Raw genomic sequence first — 24,731 nt, 5'->3', positions numbered from 1 at the left:
AATAAAATCTCTCAGTTTTGCCTTGTCATCTCAACAGGGAAGTAGGCAGCACTTACAAATTCACGTCGCCAGGCTTGGCTTCCGTCGCAGGGAGGGAGTTTGCAGAAAGCCTGCGTCCCGTCTCCGGGTCTGTTCAGGATTTAACAGCCAGGTTATCATCTTCTTAACAAACCTGTAAGTAAGAAGCAGGACTGTTCGCTTCACCGGTGTTAACTTTGACGCTTGTTACCGTTAGCTGCCGTTAAGCTAGAGGCTGTTAGCTTGCTGTACGCTTCAGTTTGGGGTTTGTTTCTTGCTACAACAGCCTGTGAGACGAGGGAGTTGATGGCTGAGCTGGGATGAGAGCTTTGTTGTCGGGCTTTAAGCACAGCTGCTGCTCACGAACACAATCACTCCTGATTGTCAACAAAGAGCTATATTTAAAGGTAATGTTCGCTGCTGTCAGCTTTATCACGCTCTGTGGTGCAGCAAGGTTTAACCCTAAATACAGGATTTGGGGAGGATTTGACTAATATCATTACGGTTGGTTGTGTGCAGCCTTTTTGACATGAACCCAAGGGGCTTGAGGTGTACTTTGTAAAAGAGACCAAGCAGATCAGGAGAAAATATTGAACAAACTACTGCTTCCTTATTAGTTGGAATTCACTGCTTTTTAGATGTTAAGCTTGTTAAGGTTGTAATTGACTGGCATTTAGTAATGTTTTACAGTTTCAAGCAACGAGTCCTTGGCTTTCTGTTACTGTAGTATTTAACATTTTTTCATTTTCTTGCTTAACTTTAGCTGATTTTTAGTGTTTTTTTAAGTCTAGACTTTTTGTCTGAATGCTGAATGTTTGCAGTAATGTTAGTGAAATAATTTAACATGATACTAGTAAGTATAACTAATAGTGATACAGTTTTTATATCGTACATTTTCAGAAATGGTGATTTCAACATGTTTTTATATAAATATATAAAACACAAAAACTACAAAGTAAAATAGTTATTAAAAAGGGCAATAAGCTTACAGCAACAATAAAAATGTAAGTGCTTCAGAGACATGACAATACAAGAGCAAAGATACTAAGAAAAATCGGTAACACTTTATTTAAAGGGGGTTGAATAAGACTGTCATGACACTTTCATAAACATGACATAACGCATGTCATGAACATGAATAAGCCTTCATGAATATTTATGACTGTTATAAAGTGTCATTCGGTAAATTCTGACACTTTTAATACAAAGTTGACATAATTCAAAATGTCTTTGTTATGACAACTTGACATTAACCAAGAAATCATTACTGTTTAAACTTTACCTTTAATAACATAGTTACCTAATTTTTAAAGTGCAATCAGTAATACTTTTATAACAAATTTATGTCAGTAATGATTTCTTGGTTAATGTCAAGTTGTCATAACAGACATTTTGAATAATGTCAACTTTGTATTAAAAGTGTCATAATTTACCGAATGACGCTTTATGACAACAGTCATAAATATTAATCAAGGCTTATTCATGTTCATGACAGGTGTTATGTCATGTTTATGACAGTGTCATGACATTCTTATTCACCCCCCTTCAAATAAAGTGTTACCGAAAAATCTAATTAAAGTTTTAAAACTAAAAGTAGTCAAAAAGTCAACATCTCAAAGCACAGGTGTGAAGCTCCAGTCCACATTTAGATGCGTCTCTGCAGCAATAGAATAATTAGGTCATTAGCAAGGCTCTGGAGAACTTATCTACACAAGAAGGAGGTAATTAAGCCATTTCACTCCAGTGTTTTGTACCTGTGGCACATGTAAAAACTGCAGGACAGTGGCCCTTGAGGACTGGAGTTTGACACACCTGTCTCAAAGCATTGGTAGATTATTGCATCTTCCCTCCTTAGTTGAGTTTGGTGTATCAACTGTAGTTCATTCAAAGCAAGATGGTTTTGGTTCCAATCCCATCCCAGTGGGATCTCTGTGTTGAGTTGGCATGTTTTCCTTTAGCATATTTAGGTTTTCTCCAGCTTTTTCTCACATTTCAGAAAAACACATGCCAAATTTATGAGGTTAATAATTAGTCCTATAAGTGCTGGCGACCTAACTATGGTTCACCCAACCTCTGACCCAGTGACTACTGGGATGGGCTCTAACCACTGCCCCACCCAATAAACGGGGTTAAGTAGGATGGATGGATTTTCTTTCTTTCTTTGATTAATGGAAAACAATAAGCCCAGAATTTATGATTTCGTTCACCTTTAGCATATTTGAATAAGCAGTAGTTAAAAATGAATCATTAGCCATCAAGTTATACATGAATATAACCTGATTATTACTTTTAGAAGCTTAAAACATTGCTTATGTATTTACTTTGTTTTAAATTCTGCAGTTTGTTTAGCAAGTCAGTGCAGACTGCAGTAACACTAAAGCAATGATGAATTTGAGGAGATGTTTTTTTTTTTGGTTGTACTTTAAAGATTTTTTTTTACTGAAAAGAGGTACGGCATATTACTGAAATTTAGAAATGAGCAAATATTCAAAAGGTTTTTCTTTAGTGTTGCATATTTATTAATGCCATGCATTTCAGCTTGGACATAATAAAAAATATGACATGTAGTGACAGAAAAAACGTCAGGAAAAGAAAAGCATTTTTGTAGTTGGATAAAAAGCATCCGCTTGCTTTGCATACTGTTGAGAATATTTCAAACTCCTTCATATGGTTTTTGTCTGGAATATTATTTTTAGATTGACATGTCTGCTAATGTTTATGGAAGCATCAGTTCTATTGCGTTGAGTTTGAGGAGCAGATGGGATATTACACAATCCAGAAGACGTCAAGCTTTATAAATTAAGAAGTCCCGTATAGTTACTTTTATTTATCCTTTTTACTATAGTTCTGGAGAAAAGGTATTACCCCTTACATATTTCTTTTGATTTGTTTTAGAAGAAATTTGAGATGATCAAAAATCAGACAAAAATAATTGCGTTAATCCAAAATGATGTTGTTCACCTACATTAAATTTAACTGTAACTACTCAAATTATTACCAAATACATCCTCAAATATAATTAATAGAACCGTCTCGAAAAAGTTGAATGAGGAATATATGATGCGACTTTTAAAGCGGTTCTGTCCAAAACTTTTAGACCATCTTATTTAATATGAGAGTCAGTTCTATTCAACTCTACATTTTTCTCCAGGATGAGAAATAACTACTTTAACTCCTAGAATGTTTTACAAATTGGCATCATGAACTGAAATTTACCACACTGTATTATAACAATAATTGAATTGGAGTGCGTCTAATATAATTTGAATGTTTGTTTGAATTATATATTTCTGGATTTGTACTAATGCTGTTTGATTCATAAAGCATCGGCATCAATGAGACATCTCTTCCCGTGTCACTCTGCAGAACGCCACCGTCTCCAAAAACACGGACCCGGTCACCAGGAAGTGCCATTACACTCCAGGACAGGGAGCTCAGCCACACCTGGTAAGGCCTCCATAGAGTCCTGAACACCAGGTCATAAGGTCACTCTGTGACGCATGTAGGAACCAAGCTGATGGTGATCTATCCTGTCCTTCACATCTCTATTAATAATCCCATCTGGCGTAGACTTTAAAAACTTTTTGTTGAGTAAAACTTATGGTATAATCCCCTTTATTTGCCTCTTTTTTTTTTTTCCTGATTTTTCAGAGAAAATGACGCTTCCCCTTTCTCGTTCGGAGGTGTTCGGCGAGCTGCGCCAGGAGCTCTACGATGATGAAAAGTTCCACCAATCCGACGTGCACATCTTCATCATCATGGGAGCGTCGGTGAGCACCCTGACCTGAGAGATCATGACTTGTTCTCTCTGACCTGCCGTTTCTATTTTTGGTTCTGGTTCCACTTCTAGGCTTGGACCTTTGGCCGCTGCTTCCTGGAAAGTGTTTTGAAATAAAGAGAGTAACAATTGCGCTGATTTCAACAAGCTGTGAGCAAATATTGCTTGATCCGCTTTCAAAAACCTCAAACTTTGATAGTTCCTCTTTGTGTTTTGGCCCAAAACTAAAACATTTTCAGATTCTGTTGTTTTTATTTGATTTTTTGCTGATTAAATCCATACTTGGTGTTTTTCTGGAAAAAAGCTTCAGTTATCCAATTGTCTTTGTTCCTCATATCTTTCTGTCAGTAAATCTACTGGCTACTTCTTCAACTTAATTATAGGAGAGAAAAAAAGTTGTAGTTCCTGCTTTTCAATTGTCTGGTTTCAGGAACCATTTCATTTGATGCAATCTGAGGCCATTCATTTCCTTCTTTCTTCTTGTCTTGCATAATAATTTGCTTAATCTTCCTGTAGGTTTTCACTCTGTTTCATATTTCTCTTTCTTCTCTAGCAGTTTGTTCTTGAGACTTAAAGCTCAAGCATCGGGGATTAAATCTCTAAAGAGCCACATTTGTTTTGAGCTTTTGACTGCTGGTGTGCTTCTTTCTCCTGTAGTTTAGTCTTTATAAAACAGAGTGGGCTTTTTTTGCAGCGTCACGGTCTGTCAGCACTTTTCTTTCAATGGGATCTGCAGGCGTGTCAAGGACAAGGCCAGGCTGTGTTCAGCTGGTTGTGCCTCTTTTACGGCTGTTTGGGTTGTAAAACTACTTTCTCTAACAGAGAGTTTGACGTTTAACACAGAGAGATTCTTTATCTCGTGGTTGATTCCTTGACTTGGTTGTTTTTGGAGAATTAAAGTGTTGCATTGCAGGCTGTTGATCAGAGTAATGAGTGTAAATTCTCTCTGGAAGCAAACAATCTTAAACAAAGTGGCAGAGTTACAAGTTGGGGGAGCTCCCAGACGAGGATTAGTGTTTTAAAGGGAAACGAGAAACGGCTAAGCTTGTTGGCTTGCATGTGAGGTCAGAAGTTCATTGTTATGGGAATTGCATTTTAATTAAGTTGACTTCTTATATTCATGCATGCCACACATTTTATACTTTAATTAAGGAAGCATTTTAATAAATTAGAATAACACTGGAAAGTTCATTTTTGGATGTTCTGTTTGACTAATTTAAGTAGCAGTGATGGATTTTAATTAATTTTCTTAATGTTATAGATAATTTTCTCACAAAATTAGAATATTAGAGCCAGGGCTGCAACTAACAATTATTTTAGCAATTGCTTATTCCATTAATTATTCTGATTAATTTGATAAAAAATGGCACATTCTACCAGTTTAACCACTTAATCATTTTTATATAATATTAGAAAAACATTAAACAAAAGATGCAAGTCAATTATTTTTAAATAAAAACATGTATTATTTTTTTTAGATGCAGTGATATACTTTCTTTAGTGAATGGTTGATCATCTGCAGCTAAGAAAATATTTCTAACATCAATTTGTGAAAACTCAGGCTGACTTAACAGCAATACAATGTCATGATGATCTGTTGATTATTTATTTTGATTAATAGATTTAGAGTCCATATACTTAATTAATGAGTAATCTATTACTGAATTAGTTGTCGATTATTTCAATAATCTTCACATCAGTATTAATCTGATTAAATACATTTTCAGCCTTAATTACATAAAATAATAAAAAAAAACCCATCTATTATAGAAATGTTATGTTCTACAAAAATAATGAAGAAAAAACTGAATCTGTGAAATCCAGTATAAATTTTTCATTTAACTACTTATGCCTTTTTTTATGTTATGTTAAAAATGTGTTATGAGTCAGTTGGTGACAGTTTAAATGTGAAATCATAATCTGTGTTTTCATCCCTGGATTAATGACCACATCATCACTGCAGCTGATTAGCCAACAAATTAAACTCCACTGAAGTATTAGAGGAGGAAGATGAGAGATCCTGAAGCTGCTGATGATATCGATTTTCAGTAGGCTGGCATTTCTGTTTGTTAAATCATTCTTTTGTGTAATATAATAGATTAAACAGAAACTGGATTTCAGATTAACTTAAATAAATTTGAGCGATATCTTTGTAGTTAGTCTATACAAGTTTTACTTTTTGATTTATTGAGAAGAAATCCACTTTGTTAATATTTCAGTTTATTGAGAGAGACTGTATGTTGCTGTTGCTCATCCTCGGTTTCTTAGCTGGAATGGACAGACAAAGCAGTAGTTGTGTAAACGTAGATTAGTTTTGAAGCAACAGGTTCCTCAGGAAGCAGCAGATCAGTCTTTCAGTCTGTTGTGTCTTTGCCGTTTACTTTTGTTCCAATGGGATTACCAAGGTTGTGTAACTCCTGAATGAGACAAAGCTGAGTGTTTATCTAAGTATATAGAGTTATTAGTAATGCTGAACCAGATCTGGGTGTTGTGGGAAATCTGTTTTAAAGGAATGCATCTGGCTAAAATGCTGCAAAAATAAATGATTCAACTCCTTTCTGATGATGTGTTTGGGCCTTCAGGGGGATCTGGCAAAGAAAAAGATCTACCCAACTTTGTGGTAAGTGATCCTCAGTAGGAGAGCCGAACCTAATGGGGGGGGAAAAGGCTTCCTAATCTGTAACGTCAGGAGCGGGTTGTAATGAAAAATCCTCTCCTGTTTTCTGTCCCAGGTGGCTGTTTAAAGATGGCCTCCTCCCTGAGGAGACATACTTTGTCGGCTTCGCTCGCTCCGACCTCACAGTCGACGCCATCCGAACTGCTTGCATGCCATTCATGAAGGTAGAATTTGGCCCTCTGACGTCTAGCTTCATAAAATTAAACTAAGTTACATCCTATTATAGATGCGTCCACTTTGGTGCCCTCTGACGTAGGTGACGGAGACGGAAGCAGAGCGGTTGTCTGCTTTCTTCGCCAGAAACACCTACATCAGTGGGAAATACGCAGATGACGCCTCTTTCTCCAAACTCAATGCACACATGCTGGCTCTGCCCGGAGGACCAGAGGCTAACCGGCTGTTCTACCTGGCTCTGCCGCCGACAGTCTACCACGATGTCACCAAGAACATCAAGCAGCACTGCATGAGCACAAAGTCAGTACCAACTGGCCTCTGTTACTCTCTGCTCTTATTGTGTTTGTTCTGAATGGCGCTGAACACGCCACAGCGGCCTGCTCACACACTGGGGCAGCTTGTGTGACAAAAGGAACCATCAGCAGATTTTTGAGTGGAAATTTTCTACATTTAACTAAAAAGCTTTTCTTTGCTTTATTTTCAATGTCACTAAGCCGTTGCCTTTTAAAACTACTTTTTGCTGCAAGTGTTGGATGTGTGTCTCCACCAGCTCTGCACATGTACAGCTCTGAAAAAAATAAGAGCCCTCTGCACTGAGCCTCATTAAAAACCTGGTTATTCCACCAAATACTGATTTCTGAACTCCTCCTGAGTCAAAACCTTAGCATTGTTGTTTCTGAATGAATATGAACTTGTTTTCTTTGCATTATTTGAGGCCTGAAAACACTGCATCATTTTAGTTATTCTGGCCATTTCTCATTTTCTGCTGTCAGTAGTTCATAGAATAAAAGAACGGTCATTTTACTCGTATACCTATAGCAAGTAAAATCAGAAACTGATCATTTTAAGTGGTATATTAATTTTTTCCAGAGTTGTATACAATTTTTTTCCCCCTCTCAATTCCTCTTCACAAAAAAATCTCAGCCAGATTGGACGGAGGGGGGAAGAACAGTTTGCCACAGATTCCTTATCGGATTTTTGTCTGTACTTTAACTAGGCCATTCTAACATGGATATGCTTGACCTAAACAATTTCATCATCCTGGTTGTCTCGGGTTACATGAACCTCCTCCCCATAATTATGTTTTTACAGCATCTAATTATCTTTAATTTCCCTTCTTTCTATTAAATTTGACCATGACTTCTTTTGTCATGTAATTTACTCAATGTCTTCAGAATCGCCTAGTTTTGTGGTTAGGATTGTCAGGTGATGCCAAGAGGGCCTCTGGTTTTAATCTCAGCTAAGCGAAGCTTTCTTCGTGGTATTTAGTCGTCTCTTGTGTCTGTGGGAAAATCTCCAGCTTCCCACTGACCATGAATCAATGAATCAAGGGAGGGGCTTGGAAATGTGACTTTTCAAAGGACAAGTGTGGAAATGTTGGGACTTTTAAAAATGTAATAGTTGAGACACAAGTTGTTGAGACGAGCAAACTCATTCATGAGTTTTCTGAATGTTGAATCGTTTTCCTGTGTGTGCTGGTTAGGGGCTGGAACAGAGTGATTGTTGAGAAACCTTTTGGACACGACCTCCAGAGCTCAGAGGAGCTGTCCACACACCTCTCCTCCCTCTTCAGCGAGGATCAGATCTACCGGATCGATCACTATCTGGGCAAAGAAATGGTGCAGAACCTCATGGTGCTCAGGTACGAAAACCGTCCTCCCATCTCGCCTTTGCTGTGATACTTTATAAAGATTAAAATACTGAAATACACTCTGCTTATTTTTCATTAGTTGGCTTTAGTTGTAGCAGCGTCTGACTGACCTGCAGCATTTTAATAAAACCCAAATGCACTCTGAGCTCTCTCTGTTTTTAATTTCACGCTGAAACGACTGTCTGATTAAAGCAGGATTAAATTAAATTACTCTCCGTTTTCTAAATGCTCCTGCGATTCATCTAAATTAACCAAGAACAAAGCTGAATATAAATGTTGGTGTGTTGTCATGAGCAGCTACCTGGCTGCTTTATGTTCTGCTGAGCTTGGAAAAAATAACGTGGCGTCGTTCTGTGCAGGTTTGGGAACCGAATCTTTGGGCCGATCTGGAACAGAGACAGCGTCGCCTGCGTCGTTCTCACTTTTAAAGAACCGTTCGGCACTCAGGGGCGAGGAGGATACTTCAACGATTTTGGCATCATTCGGTGAGGAAGGGGGGGAAACAAAAAACAAAAAAAAAACTGAAATGTACAAATATTTCGCTACCGGTAGAACTATTTCAGAATAATCTTGGTTTATAATGAATAAAAATAAAAACTACAGAGTAACAGAGAAACAAAATATTTATGCCAATATAGAAACAAAAAAAATCAAACCTTTTCATTTTATCTTAAGAAAAACACTATTATCGCCCCCTGGTGTTAATAATGTGCAAACACCATTTCCAGTAGAGCATCGGTTCCTTTTATTAAATAAGGTTGGGTTTTTTTATTCCTGTTTAACCATTTTTGTTGATTTAGCCATACTTTTAGGATAATTATCATCATCTTTCTCTTCCCTCTACTCTCCATTTCCTGTCCATTAAATTCCTCCAGAAAACCTTTAAAAAAGTCCAGAAGTTGTCCTTGTTCAGTTCTTTTTCAAAGCTCCAGCTGTTATAAACATTTTTCATTATCGCTCAGTATGAAGTTTTAGCCACAGTTTGATGAGCAACACCTTACAAATACAGACTTTGAAAAAAAACTGATAAAAACATAAAGCATAAATAAAAACTTTGGTTTGTTGGTTCATTTCTTTGTCCAATATTAACTGTTTTTATGAGTTTTTGTCATGTGGATTTTTTGTTCTGGTTGAATAGAAAATTTTTGTATTTTTGAGGGTGTGAGATTATTCTGCTAGAATAAAAGTGAATGGATTTTGGAGCTGTTTATAACAAATTAGGAAACATAAAATACAGTTGGTTTACGGTGCTTAGTGGCTTCTACATTTATCCAGTTTCCCTGTGATCTCAGGCGTCATTGTGTCTTTTGCGTAACGATCTGTTTGTTCCCTTTGTCCCGATCAGAGATGTCATGCAGAACCACCTGCTCCAGATGCTCTGCTTGGTTGCCATGGAGAAACCAGCCTCCACCAGCTCCGACGACGTCAGGGATGAAAAGGTGCTGAATTTATCTGCTGCAAACAAACAAATGCTTCACATTTACCCTCGTTACCGATTCATTCAAAACCGATTTTCCTGCTGCAGGTGAAGGTGCTGAAGTGTATTCCTCCAGTGACCATGTCGGATGTGGTTTTGGGTCAGTATGTGGGGAATCCTGAGGGCGAAGGAGACGCTAAGCTGGGTTACCTCGACGATCCCACCGTGCCGAAAGGATCAACTCAGGCCACCTTTGCCACGGCTGTGCTCTATGTGCACAATGAACGCTGGGATGGTAAAGAGAACCAACTCTTTAAAAGTTCAGCAGTCGAGTCGTCTTTTTGTAAGGCCTTGAAAATGTTCCTGCACAGGCGTCCCGTTCATCCTGCGCTGCGGCAAAGCTCTGAACGAGAGGAAAGCCGAGGTGCGGCTGCAGTTCACGGATGTCCCAGGAGACATTTTTGACAACAAGTGTCAGAGGAACGAGCTGGTGGTGCGAGTGCAACCCAACGAGGCGATTTATGCCAAGATGATGAGCAAGAAACCCGGAGTTTACTTCAGCCCTGAGGAAACGGAGCTGGACCTCACCTACAAGAGCAGATACAAGGCAGGCTGCACCTGATTTGTTTCTCATTTTAAACTTTTCAGTGGCATGACGGCAAACCTAACTTTAGTTCACATCAGAAGTTTACATGCATGATTACTGTGCCTTTAAGCAATTTGAGAATGCCTTGACGATTATGTCATTGATTTGTAATCAGTTGTGGAGGCATGAATGTGGCTTATATTAAGAAAACAAACTGCTTCCTTGTTGGACATCATGGAAAAATGCAAAGAAATCAGCCCAAATAACTTCTGGACTTTTACAAGTCTGGTGTATGTTTGAGTACAGCTTCCACATTCATCAGTAGAGACAAATAATCATATAGAAGCACAAATATCCACATTTATAGCCATCAGAGTTTGATGTGAAATGTGTGTTTACTTTTACAAATGTATTCATTTTTACCAGCAAAGGGTAAAGTGTGGACAGTGAGGACCTTTTCCTGGTTCCTGTTTTGCAGTTCTCTGTACTCTAGTCAGATTAGAGGTATGATGGGATTCAAGTTGTGTGTAATTCATAAAATAGCATAATGTGGAAATATTTAACTAACATCTCAAGACATCAAGCAGGAAGTTTGGGCACAAATGGGTCTTCCACATCGACATTGACCTGAATCATACAGCTAAGTCAGCAGGTTAAAAACAATGATGATGTTTACAAATCACATATGAGAAACTCCACCTATAGTTCTGACTCCGGCTTTTAGCTCATCAAAATAATTTTGGTAATCTCATCCGACCTAAAATAAGATTCTTGATTGGATTTGTCAGACAGTAAGGTGGGGAAATGTTTGCATCAAGTTGTTTCAAACATAAACCAGATGTTTCAAACAGACTAAAGAAGTCTTCCTGTTCCCAGGATGTGAAACTCCCAGATGCTTATGAGCGACTCATCCTGGACGTGTTCTGTGGGAGCCAAATGCACTTTGTACGCAGGTCGGTTTCTCTCCCGCCTCACTTTCCTGTTAAACCTGATAATCCTGCATGAGCTTCACTAGATGGCGCCAACGTGCATTACCAGTTTGATCTTATCAGTTGTGAAATTTGAGTTGCAAATAAGTTGACACTAAAGTTCCTTGAATATTGTGACTCTTCTTGTTGCTGCAGTGATGAACTGAGAGAAGCATGGCGGATCTTCACCCCCCTTCTCCATCAGATTGACAAAGAAAAGCCAAAGCCGATTCCTTATAAATATGGAAGGTAATGAATAGAAATTCTGCCTTCTGGGGAAAAGAAGAAGGCAGTTTTTTTTTTCTTGCCATGAACCCAATTTGTAACTGTTTCTTTTCTTTCTTTCAGTCGTGGCCCCTCGGAAGCAGATGACCTAGTTAAGAGAGTCGGATTTCGTTATGAAGGCACTTACAAATGGGTCAACCCTCACAAACTTTGAATAGTAACGAGATGCAGAGGTAGGTAGAGTAGGAGGGGCGCAGCAGAAAAAGTGAGCTATCCAGGAGAAGAGCAAGAAACAAATTCAAAACATTTTATGTCCTCAGGAATTATGTATTAATTTTAAGTGCCCAAGCGGTCATTGATACTTAATTTTTTTTATACACACTGAAACAATGTCTTACTTTATGGCGAGACCAACTTTGATTTGACAAAAGCAATGAAGGTGAATTTAAGTTTCCCATCATGACTTGGTAAAAGGAACAAGCGAACATCAGCTGGTGGCAGAACAACACCAGCTGTTAGTCTTACACTTTTTTATTTCTAACTTCTGATTGTAATGCTGTTAAACTTGCTCTGCATTGGTAGTAACACAAGTAGGATTATTATTTTGCTTTGCTTTCCCTGTTTGGGACCAAAGACGTAGAAAGTGTGGAGGATAAATGCATAAATTAGCACAAGCCTTTAAGTTTTGGGCAGAACAAGCAATACAAGCTGGGCCTGCGCTCGCCCAGATCGAAGCTTCATTCCACTTTGTTTACATTTTTTGTTTTCCATTTATTGATTCTATATTTGAACACATCCAGGCAGCAGGTTTTTTTGGCTACAAATCGGCTGAATGTAATATTGAACGCTGCTGCTCTGTATGTAAAAGTAGCAATGCTTCCATTTATTTGAATAAACTAGTTTTGCTTCTTTATTCTGTTTTATTGTTTTATGTTTCAAAGCCCAAAATAATTTGACACATTGAAAAGAAACAGGTTGACCTAAAGGAGCTGCATAAAACCTAAAAGGTTACATAAAAGGGAGTACCACAGGGAGCTGCACTCTCACCATTTAGCTTCACTTTGTATACCTCGGTTCTGTCATCTGCAGAAATACTCGGTTGATTAAGTCTGTTCTGGATTTCTTCTGTCATCTCATCTTTTGGGGCTGCAGCTTAAGTCCAGGGACTTAAAAAGGCTCAACAACCCGATAAAGAGCGCTGGTTCTGTTTTGATGAAGATCTGGAGATGATGGAGCAAAGAAGGATTCTTCATGAAATTAAGAACGATTATGGACAACCCTCACCATCGTTAGACTGCTTTACAGCAGTCTGTTTTCAGTCAGAGGCTTCTTCAGAGTCACTGTAACACAGACTGCTACAGGAAATCCTGTCCACAGCCATCAGCTTCTACAGCTGAAACCTTGGAGTTGCATTTAATTTCTCTCTGGAATCAAAGTATTTTTGAATTTGAAGAAATCTTCCCCCCCCCCCCAACTTATCTGAAATGAGGTTTTTAATAAACCAGAAGATTTCTGTACATAACTCAAAATGAAAAATACACATTAAGTAGTTTATAACTTTAAAGTAATAAAATTGCCAATGGTTAATAAAGATAAGTGACAATATCACACAGACTAATGGGTAGTCTGGTCAGGGTACGGTATCAAAACTTTAGACTTGGAGATCTAACATTTAGTGAGTTGTAAGAAACTGTTTTATGGTCTTTTGTGCTGTGAAAAGGTAAATCTGCCCCCTTACAGATTTCTTCTTTTTGCAAAAACCCAAATCATTAAGAAAAGTGTTTTCAAATATAGTATTCAGGAGCCACTGGGTTTATCCTGTAATCTGTTCAGGATGAACCTCACTTCATCCTCTCACTCTAATGAAAAGCAGATGTTGACTGAATGGATGGATGGTTGTATTAAAAAGAAAAAAATGGAAACCAACCTGGACTTATGTGAAAACAAAAGGCTAAACTGAGTTTGAGAGTTAAACTCCACCAGCCTCACTCAGGACTGATCACTGCCTGACCTGCAGAATCAATAAATCTCGAAATGATCTGATGACACAAAGCAGGCAAAACCATCGACATCCGTCAGTCTGGACCAGATTACAACGGTGTTTCTGAAGCTTTGGTGAACCCCAGTATTTCACAAATATAGAAAACTTGGAAGAGTTGTTGGTCTACTAAAATTATTCCAAAAGCATCTACGACTCAACCAGGAGATCACAAAAACACCGAACCACTAAAACACAGATGACATCAGTGTTACCTGCTAACCAAAAACAAAAGACCGACACACAACTACAATCTTCTTCCCAAATGTCTTTGGGAAAATATTCTGTGGACTACCAGGAAAAACATGGAACATTTTGGAAGTTTTGCATCCAGCAGCATTTTTAAAATAACATAAAAGCAGACAAGAGGCTATTTTAGGATCTAAACTTACTGTAATTAATTCTGCTCTCAGAAGAATTCAGCCATTAGTTTGTGCCTCAATGCAGCAACATTTCAATTTAACGTTACTAAGGAAAACGTCTTCAAACTTGATTTAACACCAGGAGTGGTTTATTCATATTTATAGCATAATGTCTCAAAGTACAAACATGTTTGGATCACAGTAACAAATAATGGATGGATGTTATCTGACAATACAACACAGCTCTTTTTTAAAGAAACCCAAATCCATTATTAGGGATCTAACACCATTGAGCAACAATTTACACAGGATCATTAAAGTACTTACTCTTTAAATAAAACCTTTAAAATTGGCTTCCCACAAACAGACAATTGGCTGCCTTGAGGAGTAATTCACCTAAATTACTGAAAAATGTTCATCTTCAGTTTTAAATAAAAATTTTGGAACAACTGCACAGAGTTTGGGTTTCCCTGTTTCAAGGCCGACCCTTCAGTGTAAGGCACATTAGCTTTGCACGTTAAAAGCATCTTTTGATTACAGTACAGTACAGGAGGGCAGAATTAGTGAGATGGGATGTAATCCAATAACTCATGGTGGTTCACTGGACGGACATGTTAATGCTGTAAAACTATTAAAAACATTAATAACAGAGCGGATAATGTAGTAGCATATAAACACTGATAATCAAGGTCACATTTTTTTTAGATGTCCTACAAAGAGGAGTTCAGTCTAACTGCAATTCAAAATGGACACCATAAAATCTGATTAAGATCAAGCGTAGAAACATAAAAACGTTTTTGTCTGACCACCACGTGGTGACAAAACAAATTATCCTTCAAGTTTCTCTTAACATCTGGAAACGGGACGAAATCCCTAAACGATATGTCAGAAATAGACCTTGTGCAGCTTCAACGTGGAGTCGAAGCGTCGCGCGAAAACCGCAAAGTGACGCGTCGCGCTCCTCAAGCGTGAACAGAAAAGAGGCCGCGGCGTTCCCGTAGAGAAGGCACTCTGCCGGTTGTCACCTCGTCACATGTGCTCTGGGTGGTTCTGCAGGCAGCTGATGAACTCTGACACCGGGTGGCCCTGGAAGCAGATCTGATACACGGCGTTGAACAGAGGGAACCTGAACAAGGACAACAGCTTTCAATGCGCGTCTCGTTAGCGCAGCTTAAAAAAAAAAAAACATAACAGTGCAGTACAGTGTAAAAGTCCCGATGTTCTTCTATAAAACCTCCACCCAAAGAATAAAAGAAAAAATATTATAATCCAGGAAAAACCTTCAGTTGGTCATAAATTTATGAAGTACAATCGTACAGCAAACTAAAAACACATCTACAAAGTATTAATGGAAGCTTAAATAGAGAAAGAAGTGACAAATCACTCTTCACTTTCCTTCTCGACTTACTTATCAACCAGGTTTTTGTGCTTGAGGATGAGATAAACCTCAGCAGCTGTGGCTGGTCCCTGCAGCTTCTGTCCGTTCAGCATCTCCTTCTCTAGTTCCTCGATGGACTGAGACAAACATGCAACAGAAAACGCAAAACTTTGTTTAAAAAAAGAACAAGACACACAAAGCTGCAACCAGCAGTCAACATGAAATAACCTTTCAGATACTATTCATCTAAATTAATGTTGATATCGCCCAAAAATTCATTTAGTAATTAAATTCTAAGATTTAGTTACATATACAAGGTGATTTTTTTCAAATATTTATTTCTCTTAATTTGGATGATTATGACTCTGATGCTCAGAAAATTTGAATATCACATAAGAATGATGAAAAAATTTATTTTTAATACAGAAATGCATGTCCTATGCAATGTATGCATATAGTGGATGTCTCTCCACAACTCCTCCAGACACTGGAACCTTGATTTCCAATTAAATTGAAAGTTTACTTTCATTTGAAGAGATCATTTTGGAGAACTGAGGAACTGTTGGAGGTTTCTGACAGGTCTTATTCAGGAATAACTTAACACAAGCAATGTGGCATCTGGGTGTTGAGGCTCTGACCCCAGCTGCCTTGAATCTCCCAAAACTCCTGAATGATCAAACTTTTTCCTTCCACTTAACTTTCCACCAATAGATGCTTGGATCCACTCTGGACAGCCAGATTCTTTAGCAATAACCCTCTGCATAGAGAGTGTCTGATGTACTGTGATGCTCCTAGTTGAATTACTGAACTAAATTAGCTTCCAATTTGTTGAGATTGATCTGAATGATCCAGCCAGTCACAGAAAACTCTGGCAAAAGTTTTCTTTAGCATTTCTATTTTGAAACGGCGACTTCTTAAAACCTTTGTTGGTACCTTCCAACATTTCTTAAGGTTTACCGACAGCCTGAGATAAACGGATGAAAGAAAAAACAAAAACATAAAGAAGCATGACTATGTCAATGAAAGTTATACCTTTTGTAAGACAGTTGTGAAAGTTTTTCTACTTAAAAATGGTTTTTTTTTAAGAGAATCAGATAAGAAAACTGAGGTTCTCACTTTCCCCGTCTTGACGAAAGCTTCAGCGACTCTGCGGTTACGGCCGCCGTAGCAGGTCGTGATGAGGTCGGCCACGCCGCAGCTCTCCAGGAAGGTCGCCGAGGAAACCGGCCCGACTTTGCAGAAAATCTTGGCGAAAGCAATCATCTCCATCAGGCCCAGCCTGATCACCGCCGCCTTCGTGTTGTCCCCGAAGCCCAGACCGTCGCAGAAGCCTGCGCCCACCGCAACAATGTTCTGCACAACAAGGGAAGCGGGGAGCATCAGCAAACCCCGCAGGTGGAAATAAAACCCGGAGACACACCTGCGAACTCTACAGACAATCTGGAGAATTAATGACATTCAACTAATCCGTCCCATCAGTGAATGAACGAGCTTCATCATCTTTCTCATTAAATCCGCAGCATTAATCACATCCCTTTATTCCTCTGAGCTTTTTGGAGATTATAACCTCAGTCTGGCTAAATTGGTTTCTCCTCCCTTTTATCCACACACACCTACACCGTGCGCTTCTCCTCCAACGAAGCTGTGCCTGAATGTTTGAGCACTGCAGACGCAAACATCCAACAAAACTACTAACTGAAGATATATTTGCTAGGCAGAAGCAGAGCTCATATGAAAATCTAAAGGTCACACTAACTAGCAGATTCTGAAATAGACTGCAAAAAAATAGAAAAATACAAAACAGATTCTGGGAGGTTCAAAACTGAAACCTGTGTTTCTATATTTTAAAACATTTACACACAGACCCTGTCTGCACTAACAGGAATATTTAGCAAAAAGTGACATTTTCTCCTGCTCTGTATGAACCTATCCTTCGCATACAAATGCAGTTTTTAGTGAAAAATGTTGAGATTTTTTACCATTTCTTTTTGCAGAGTGTTTTCCACACAGACTGGACAAACAAAGAGTTTTACAATCAATAAAGTACTGACCTACTTCCTATGTGCCCACAATTGCTGTCTTTGTTAGAAAGAATGGGTTTTGCAATAACATGCACTTTCAAAACTCCCTCAACATTAAATATGATGAATGTATTGATTGGAAGGAAACATCGCACTGAGACAAAGGAAATGACGGCTCAAACTTTTTCAGTTTTGTACTTTTACGTCTCCTAAAATAATTCATGCTCTTAAGCTTTTTCATATTTTGTTACAGTAAACCCCTAATAAAATACACTGAGGTTTTAGATTGTAGTAAAAATTGTGAATATTTTTTCAGGATGCTGTGAATGGTTTCTACCCAACATAGCAGAATAAAATAAGAACTTGTTTGAACTTCGAGTTAAACACTGACACCTCAGCTTTTACTGAGAGCTCACCTTCAGGGCGCCACAGATTTCCACCACATCGTATTCCTCCACTACCGTAACTCTGAAGTTGCTGGTCTGCATGAGCTCCTTCAGGAGAGTCCCATGGTTTTTATTCTTACAGCCTGTAAGTTTGAAAGAAAAACAATTGGCTGTGTTACAGGTGACCCATTGTGCTTCCATGAGCAGGTTAGGATATATATATGAAAATGACTGCAAACAGATGCCCAATTATACGATTGTCAAGGCTTCTCCCAGTTTATTGTAAGCCTGGTGGGCCTCCAGGCTTTACTTGTGCCCCCACCAGGCTAAGCATTGCTTATTTAGTTTTTTTTTTAATGTTTGCATTTTTTAAGACTCTATAGTTGGTGTTCAGATAATTAATCTTACAATAACATAATTGTCAAGTGTTATTTTCATATTTCTTGTCAACTTTAAACATTTTTTAACTCAAAAACACGGGAGGCCGCTGGATGAACGACCGCTGAGCGCCCCAACCACCGGGCTTAGCAAGTTCTCTGGGGGAAACCTTGGCTTGTATATCTTTGAGAAGCAGAAGTAGAGCCTCCAGCACAACTGACAAGAAAGCAGCAAGTGGTTTCTAAATGGCAAGTCAACAAAAACAACACTTCTCCTTTCCAGCAGCCATTGTACAGCCCAGACAGAGGTAAAATCAGATGACCAAATGTCATCTGGTGCTGAAGCTCCGCTTGGATTGCTAGGTGACAGGCTAGGCTTGGCTGGGGTTGCTAGGTAACAAGCAGTGCCTGCAAATTTGTGATATTACTTTCCAGAGGTTTTTGAGATTCATTTTCCAGACACCAATAAATTATAGCTCTTTTCTGGATCCTCAAAGACACTTTACTGTAATCAATCATTCCCATTCACACATGCATTCACATTAATACATTAACTTGTAGCTAAATGGGTTTTTTAAAGTGCTTGGGCAGTTTTTAGAAGCAGTAGAGTCCCAAATGGAGGTATAAAATGTGAAGTTTGCACAATACGTCCCATTTAAAACAGAGAAACAGGCTGAATTTGTCTCAATATTCCCACAAGTATTAATTCTGCCAAAAGAGGTTTGCTGGCAGTAAATTATTGCAGACACACAAGGAAAGGAAATGACAAAATGTTAAAAAGGTCAAATTGAGAATGCGTAGCCTCATCATCAGGCTCACCAATAGTGGTTTCACAGAACTTCTCATCAGCAACCTCATTGGCAATGTTGGCTCCCATCAGCACGCTCATTGTGATGCCGAGTTTCTCCTGGATCACATCAGAGATGAGTTTCAGCCCATCAGGCCCCTCGTCTACGCCCTGCAGGACACAAAATGTGCAACAGTTGGTGTCTGAGTCAAAGATCGCATTGCGTCACTCGGCCAGAGCTCCGAGATGAAAGGTGAATCATTCTTATCTGATTTTAAAATCCAGGCTCCAGGAGCAAAGTCAGACCTTGATGAGGGATATTCCGAGCGCGTCGCTTTTAACCTTTCCCTTTATTGTGTCGCAGACTTTGCCGATGAACTGGTGCGGGATCACAAACACCAAAATGTCTGCGTCGCTGGATGCCTCCACCAGGTCCGGCACGGCCAGCTGGGAGGAAGGACATTTTTATTGAAAAGCCCGCCGCTTGACTAATGAAAAGTGACACTTTAAGAGCAGATAGAAACATCTAAACAAGCATAAAGCTGATTAAAAAGGGCCGGTCCAAAGCTTTATGGGGCTTTGTCACTATTTTTTTACTTTAATGCATAATTATTTCTCAATATTTGTTCAGGATGATAGCTCTGTTATTTTTGACATGTTCATCTTTAATATTAGATTAATTTAAAATTATTAAATGAATCATCAGTGACCCGTCTAATTAACTGTGGTTAAATATATATGCATTAACATAACATATAGAAAATTATGTAGCACTTCTTCATTCATTTTTTTGGTGATTGTGGCATTTCTGGCCCTCCATACTCTGATGATAACATGAAAATGTTAGAGATCAACGGTTTCTTACCACATTTGCTGGCAGCTTGTGCCCAGGCAGGTACTTCACATTTTCATGGCTGGTGTTAATTATTTCGGTCAGCTTGCGCCCGTTCACAGTCTCCTCAAACACCCACATTTTTACTGTGTTGTCAAATCTGGGATTATGAGCAACATTGGCACCAACAATCTTGGCAATAGCAGAGCCCCTGTGTGATTAACAATTACAGGTTAGTGTTTGACCTACATTGTGTATATGACAAAACCTTTATGGCTTCTTCTCTTCACACTCCATTCTCTGACCTGCACAAACCGAAAGGCTGATCAAAAGATGAACTGATTTTGTTCTAGTTTTTTGGCGCAACTAGCCACTGGTAGTACTCAGAAGAAACTTTTCCAGGTAATTATGAAGGAATTATCTGTTGCGTAACTTTAACAGAAACTGAACTGCCATCACACCCAATTTAATACTGATTTTATTTCATGTCCAAATAAATAAAGAAAAAAAGAGAGAGGTCTGCTTGACCGTCTTGCTCAGTAACATGGCTAACAAAGACTAGAAATAAAACTTAACAGTGCATTTTGCTCTTTTCAATTTTCAGATAGACAAATGAACATAGTCAACTTTGGGTATAGAGAGTTACATTTATGTCTATCATTACTGGTTTTGAGGTCACTTTTATATCTAAATGTGAGAAATGTCTCACATTTAGATATATTTCGGTTAATTTTGCCAACATGACATAATTGAATCTCATTATCTAACTAAACATACACGGCTAGTGATAATTTTTTTGTGTGATTTGTAATAATAGTTATTAAGGCTTTACAAAAACGCAGCCATTTTGGATTTTGAAATCAGAATTGGTGAGAAACCTTTGAATTTCCCACTCTGAATTATGAAGAATTTTTCAGTTAATTTTTCTAACGACTTGTTAATTTCAACTTCATAGTAAAAAAATATTGCAAGATTAAAACTAAATCCTCTATTTAGTCATTATCAGTGGATAAGACACTTTTCTTTTTGCTTCTCTTTAGTTTCCACAAAGTTTATTCATAGTAGCCATGTTGGATTTTGAGGTTATTGTGGAAAACCTGCGACTACTTGGAAGTTCGACTTTTAATCTTTCTGCTAAATGTTCTTCAAACCTGGAGATTTCAGCAAAATAGAACGTATAATTAAACAGGAAAATTTTGACTTTTTTTGAAGACTATTTTTTAAGTGGCCCTAACCATCTTCCATATTTAAAACCACATCCCCCATCTAATCATGCAATAATTTTATTCTGAAAATTGTTGCACAAATGTATGGCGTTCTCTTATAAAATTATACATTTTTAATAACAGCTAAACTTTAATAATTTAATTCCTATAATTATCTGGATGAACACTAGAATTCGGCATAAAATGTGTTTTAAATTTAAAAATCTAATAAATTAAATTTGGGTTGGAATAGAAACTTAAAATTTGAGCCGATTTTATTAGTTAATACAAAGCAACTGCTTTCTTAATTTAAATTGTGTTATGTTCCTTTAAGAAAGTCAAGTTTACACGTTGAGTTCAATGTCCAGGATTTATGAATGGACAACTGGCATTGAGAACAAGCTAAGCTAATGCACACTTGTTATGGCTAACTTCAAGGGCAAAAAACACCCCAGTAATCGTGACTGACATGCGGTCAGTTGTTTTTGAAAACTCAGCCAGTTTCTCAGCATGTGACTGAAAGCAGCTGCTGTTCCTGCTAATGAAGCATTTTACAGCAGCGGTAGGAGGTTACTGACGGACTCCATTCACCTTCCCCACTGCAAAGTACTGCTAGTTAAAGACTCTAGAGACAACGTGTCAGCTGTGACGTCCAGGAGGAAACCTGACGCATCCCGACAGCCCGTCACATAAACACATCAACTTGCCAGTTTCCGGAGCCCACGATGCAGACTTTCTTCGGAGCTGCCATTGGTGAGGAGATGCGGCGCTGAGTCCCGGAGGTGAAGCTGGAGCTGCACTGACTGCAGTCCTGTTATGAAACTACTCTGTTTTTATTGGCCTGTTCGCGGGGGGAGACACCGGCCCGCCCCGTTCAAGCGAAGGCTGAGCCTGGCGCTTCATTCAGGGGGCAAAGGTTAGCAGATTAAAGGTCCGACTGGAGTATTTACTGTGGAAAACTCCAATGTCTTATTAGGGTTTTTACACGATAAACCTTTGGCTGCACGGTTGGACAGTTACACTGCAAAAACACAAACTCTTACCAAGTATTTTTGTTTAGTTTCTAGTGCAAATAATTTAAGACACAACCAACTGACAAATATCTGTTCGGCAAAATATAGGAGCTTGTTTTAAGTAAACAATTTCTTAATATTGACAAAAAAGTACAAGTTCCACTGGCTGGTTATTTAACTTGAAACAAATGAAACAATCTGCACATGGAACAAGCACATTTTCATCAATATTAAAGAATTACTGACTTAAAACAAGCTCCTATATCTTACTGAAAATTTACTTGTAAGTCAGTTTTGTCTTATTTCCAGTAGACTAAGATATTTGCACAAGTAACTAGTGAAAAATACTTGAGAGGATTTTGTGTTTTTGCAGTGCAGAGGGCAGAGTACCCAAAAATTGTACTCAGGTCAAAGTAGCACTACTTCAACATATTTTTACTCAAGTAAAAGTAAAAAGTATCCAAGAAACTACTCAAGTAAGAGGAAATAAGTATTTTGTAAAAATGCTACTCAAGTGCTGAGTAAGTACAAAACATTAATCATTTAATGTAAAGTTATGTGAAAATGAAAATTATTCATATAAAACCTCATTATAAAATAACAAAATTAGACCAACATTTTTCCAAATCAATTTCTTTCACTCTAAAACTTATGAAACGTTAACAAAAACTCCAGGTTTGTGTCTGGTGAAGTTTTACTTAAAACAAGTTTTTTTTCAGTGAAGTTACTCACAGTGGGTCAAACATAGACAGTAGAAGAGTAGAAATACGCCATAATCAAGTTACCGAAGTAAAAGTAAAAATGTCAGAGGTTCAAATCCCAGTCTTGAATTTGCATGGTCTCCCTTTCATGATATAATAAATTAGTTACTGCGGTAAACAATAATATTGTTGTTTTGAGATCATTTTCAAGTAGCATAATAAAGGCATAATAATACAAGAACACATTCTTGAAGATGAGTAAACTTTAAGTTACAGTAGAATGAAAATTTTACACTGGAACTGGAAGACATTTTAAAAGCAACGGAGACAACAAATTAAATAAATTATGAAGGCTCTGTACACAAAGTTGTTCTTAAAAAATGGTTAAGACTAAAACACCAGACTGAAGACTTTTGTCATCCAGTTTTAGGTAGAAAGAGAGAGAGAGAGAGAGAGAAAAAAAACCAATAAATCATGCAAATGAAAATGACTGCGCTTCATTTAATTTATAATGTGATTAATTGTTTTACTACTTGTTGCTTATTGCCAGAAACAAAACTGTTAGCTTTGTGTCTCTTCAATATAATTCTGGTAATCTGTGCAGGATTTATTTACTCTATCTCTGCTGGGGAGACACAAAGGAGTATAGACAACGGATTGATAGACAGTGCAAAAAAATTGAAGATATTCATACTTTTTTAGTTTTTTTTAACCACAGAACAGTAAATAATGTTACAAAACACAGTTTTGTTTGAAGGTTTTCAAACCACAGGCTTATCTGCAAACTCGTCATTAGTTGGAGCTTTTACCAGATTAAATTTATGGTCAGGGCGAGTGTTTTATCATGGCGGCACATAACAAAAATAATGAAATAAATAAAACAAAAGATAAATAGAGCTGCAGTAGGAACTCCCTCATGAGGCTGTTTCACTAAAACTGAAGCAAAAGGTGAATCACCTTCATTTTTAATTCATTGTTAAAGTAAAACTTTGAAGGTAAAAAATGAATTGGTTCAAATAAGTTAAGCAGAAGAAACGGTGGGCAAAACAAACAAGGCCCATGGTTTTTCTGGAGGAGCTGCAGAGATCCACAGCTCAGTTGACACTAACCAAAACCTGGCTTTACAGGAAGAGCGACCAAACACAAATTTATTAATTTTAAGTATATTATACTCCAGTTTTATTTTTTCTCCAAAATGTTTTGCACAGCTTTGACAAGTTTCAGGGCTTGTAAGTGAATCCAACATAAAATGCAAAACGGACAAAATCTCTTTGTGAGCTGTGAACAGTTGAATCCTTGTCCAATCTAAATGCACTCTCGTCCAGTACCACAATAAACTTACCTGTGATCTTATTCATTTTCCTAACTCTTCCCATTAGAATCGACTGGACAGATTGATGGTGTTGGCTGTACTGCTGATTCAGGGATGTTGTGACTAACTGGGAAGACTGGGGTCATTAGAAATCTGTCTGGGAATCACCTTTCAGTTCCTGTTTCCTAATGAAAAACATCAATTAGGCCGTATAGATTTTACATCTCGGCTTTAAATTACTGGTCCTGTCCCAACACTCCCAAGTCCCTTTTATGGTGTCCTCTCTCACAAACCAGTTAATGTTTTTTATCTTCCCAACATCTGTGGTACTTTAATGCTAATTTATCTTGACTTGTTTAGTTTTTTATTTTTTTCATTTAATCCTTCACATATTGGCATGTTTGGTGCCTTGTAGGCCCTAAAGTTTGGCAAACTATATTATATGTCAAAATAAATGGGACGTTTTGACATTTTAATAAAAACTAGACATTTTTCTCTGTGTTCAGTTTCTTGAAGCTGGGAATGTAGAGTTTGGCCTCGGGAAATACCAAACTGTTTGGGAGACATTTGGGTTTGAACAGAACTTAGAGTGTGACTCTAAATCTAACATTTATTTTGACTAAAAATATGTTGAGCAAATTCCTTGGTCAAAAACAACCATGAAAACCTGCTGTTCTCTTTATCTGTTTGTTGAAAATGCTTCAGTATCAATAACATTCTCTGTTTACTGAACATTCTTATGGACTTCCAGCATTTGTTGACTTTTTACCTAAATAAATTGTCGCAAACCCATTAGAAGCCAGAACATCTCTGTGGGATGAAATT

General features: G+C 37.9%; 2 protein-coding genes across 4 annotated transcripts; one reads left to right on the top strand and one right to left on the bottom strand.

The window, feature by feature from the left end:
* Positions 1-15: 15 nt before the first annotated feature.
* g6pd (glucose-6-phosphate dehydrogenase) lies at positions 16-12,407 on the top strand. Of its 3 annotated transcripts, XM_088007214.1 has the most exons (15): positions 35-174; positions 305-425; positions 3,385-3,465; positions 3,670-3,788; positions 6,379-6,416; positions 6,529-6,637; positions 6,730-6,947; positions 8,131-8,289; positions 8,658-8,783; positions 9,644-9,737; positions 9,824-10,010; positions 10,087-10,322; positions 11,178-11,254; positions 11,426-11,518; positions 11,618-12,407. In XM_088007214.1, the coding sequence occupies exons 4-15, from the start codon at positions 3,675-3,677 to the stop codon at positions 11,706-11,708; spliced, it is 1,542 nt and encodes a 513-aa protein (XP_087863340.1). In that variant the 5' UTR covers positions 35-174; positions 305-425; positions 3,385-3,465; positions 3,670-3,674; the 3' UTR covers positions 11,709-12,407. The 3 variants fall into 3 exon arrangements, with proteins under 3 accessions (XP_014837215.1, XP_087863341.1, XP_087863340.1); XM_014981729.2 differs by lacking the exon at positions 305-425 and having other exon boundaries at positions 16-174; XM_088007215.1 differs by lacking the exon at positions 305-425 and having other exon boundaries at positions 31-178.
* A 1,618-nt stretch (positions 12,408-14,025) lies between these two features.
* LOC106914730 (glycerol-3-phosphate dehydrogenase [NAD(+)], cytoplasmic) lies at positions 14,026-21,728 on the bottom strand. Its single transcript, XM_014981726.2, has 8 exons — positions 21,588-21,728; positions 19,709-19,886; positions 19,150-19,290; positions 18,876-19,014; positions 17,710-17,822; positions 16,389-16,625; positions 15,303-15,409; positions 14,026-15,020 (listed from the first exon to the last, which is right to left on the bottom strand). Exons 1-8 carry the CDS (start codon positions 21,629-21,631, stop codon positions 14,924-14,926), a joined length of 1,056 nt encoding a protein of 351 aa, XP_014837212.1. The 5' UTR covers positions 21,632-21,728; the 3' UTR covers positions 14,026-14,923.
* Between the last annotated feature and the right edge of the window lie 3,003 nt (positions 21,729-24,731).

Source organism: Poecilia mexicana, unplaced genomic scaffold (genome assembly GCF_051168715.1).
Source record: "Poecilia mexicana isolate PSO_F unplaced genomic scaffold, ASM5116871v1 scaffold_7, whole genome shotgun sequence".
Taxonomy (NCBI): domain Eukaryota; kingdom Metazoa; phylum Chordata; class Actinopteri; order Cyprinodontiformes; family Poeciliidae; genus Poecilia; species Poecilia mexicana.
The sequence above is the reverse complement of the archived record's forward strand: the minus strand, read 5'-3'. Positions and strand labels throughout refer to the sequence as shown.

What these genes read in the sequence shown, in the direction of transcription:
- LOC106914730 (XM_014981726.2), bottom strand. Translation starts at nt 21,631, where the DNA reads ATGGCAGCTCCGAAGAAAGTCTGCATCGTGGGCTCCGGAAACTG. An exon ending in AAATCTGTGGCGCCCTGAAG is followed by an intron (nt 16,626 to 17,709) that starts GTGAGCTCTCAG and finishes CTTGTTGTGCAG; the next exon opens with AACATTGTTGCGGTGGGCGC. An exon ending in CTTTCGTCAAGACGGGGAAA is followed by an intron (nt 15,410 to 16,388) that starts GTGAGAACCTCA and finishes TGTTTGTCTCAG; the next exon opens with TCCATCGAGGAACTAGAGAA.
- g6pd (XM_014981729.2), top strand. Translation starts at nt 3,675, where the DNA reads ATGACGCTTCCCCTTTCTCGTTCGGAGGTGTTCGGCGAGCTGCGCCAG. An exon ending in CAGAACCTCATGGTGCTCAG is followed by an intron (nt 8,290 to 8,657) that starts GTACGAAAACCG and finishes CGTTCTGTGCAG; the next exon opens with GTTTGGGAACCGAATCTTTG. An exon ending in GCACAATGAACGCTGGGATG is followed by an intron (nt 10,011 to 10,086) that starts GTAAAGAGAACC and finishes GTTCCTGCACAG; the next exon opens with GCGTCCCGTTCATCCTGCGC.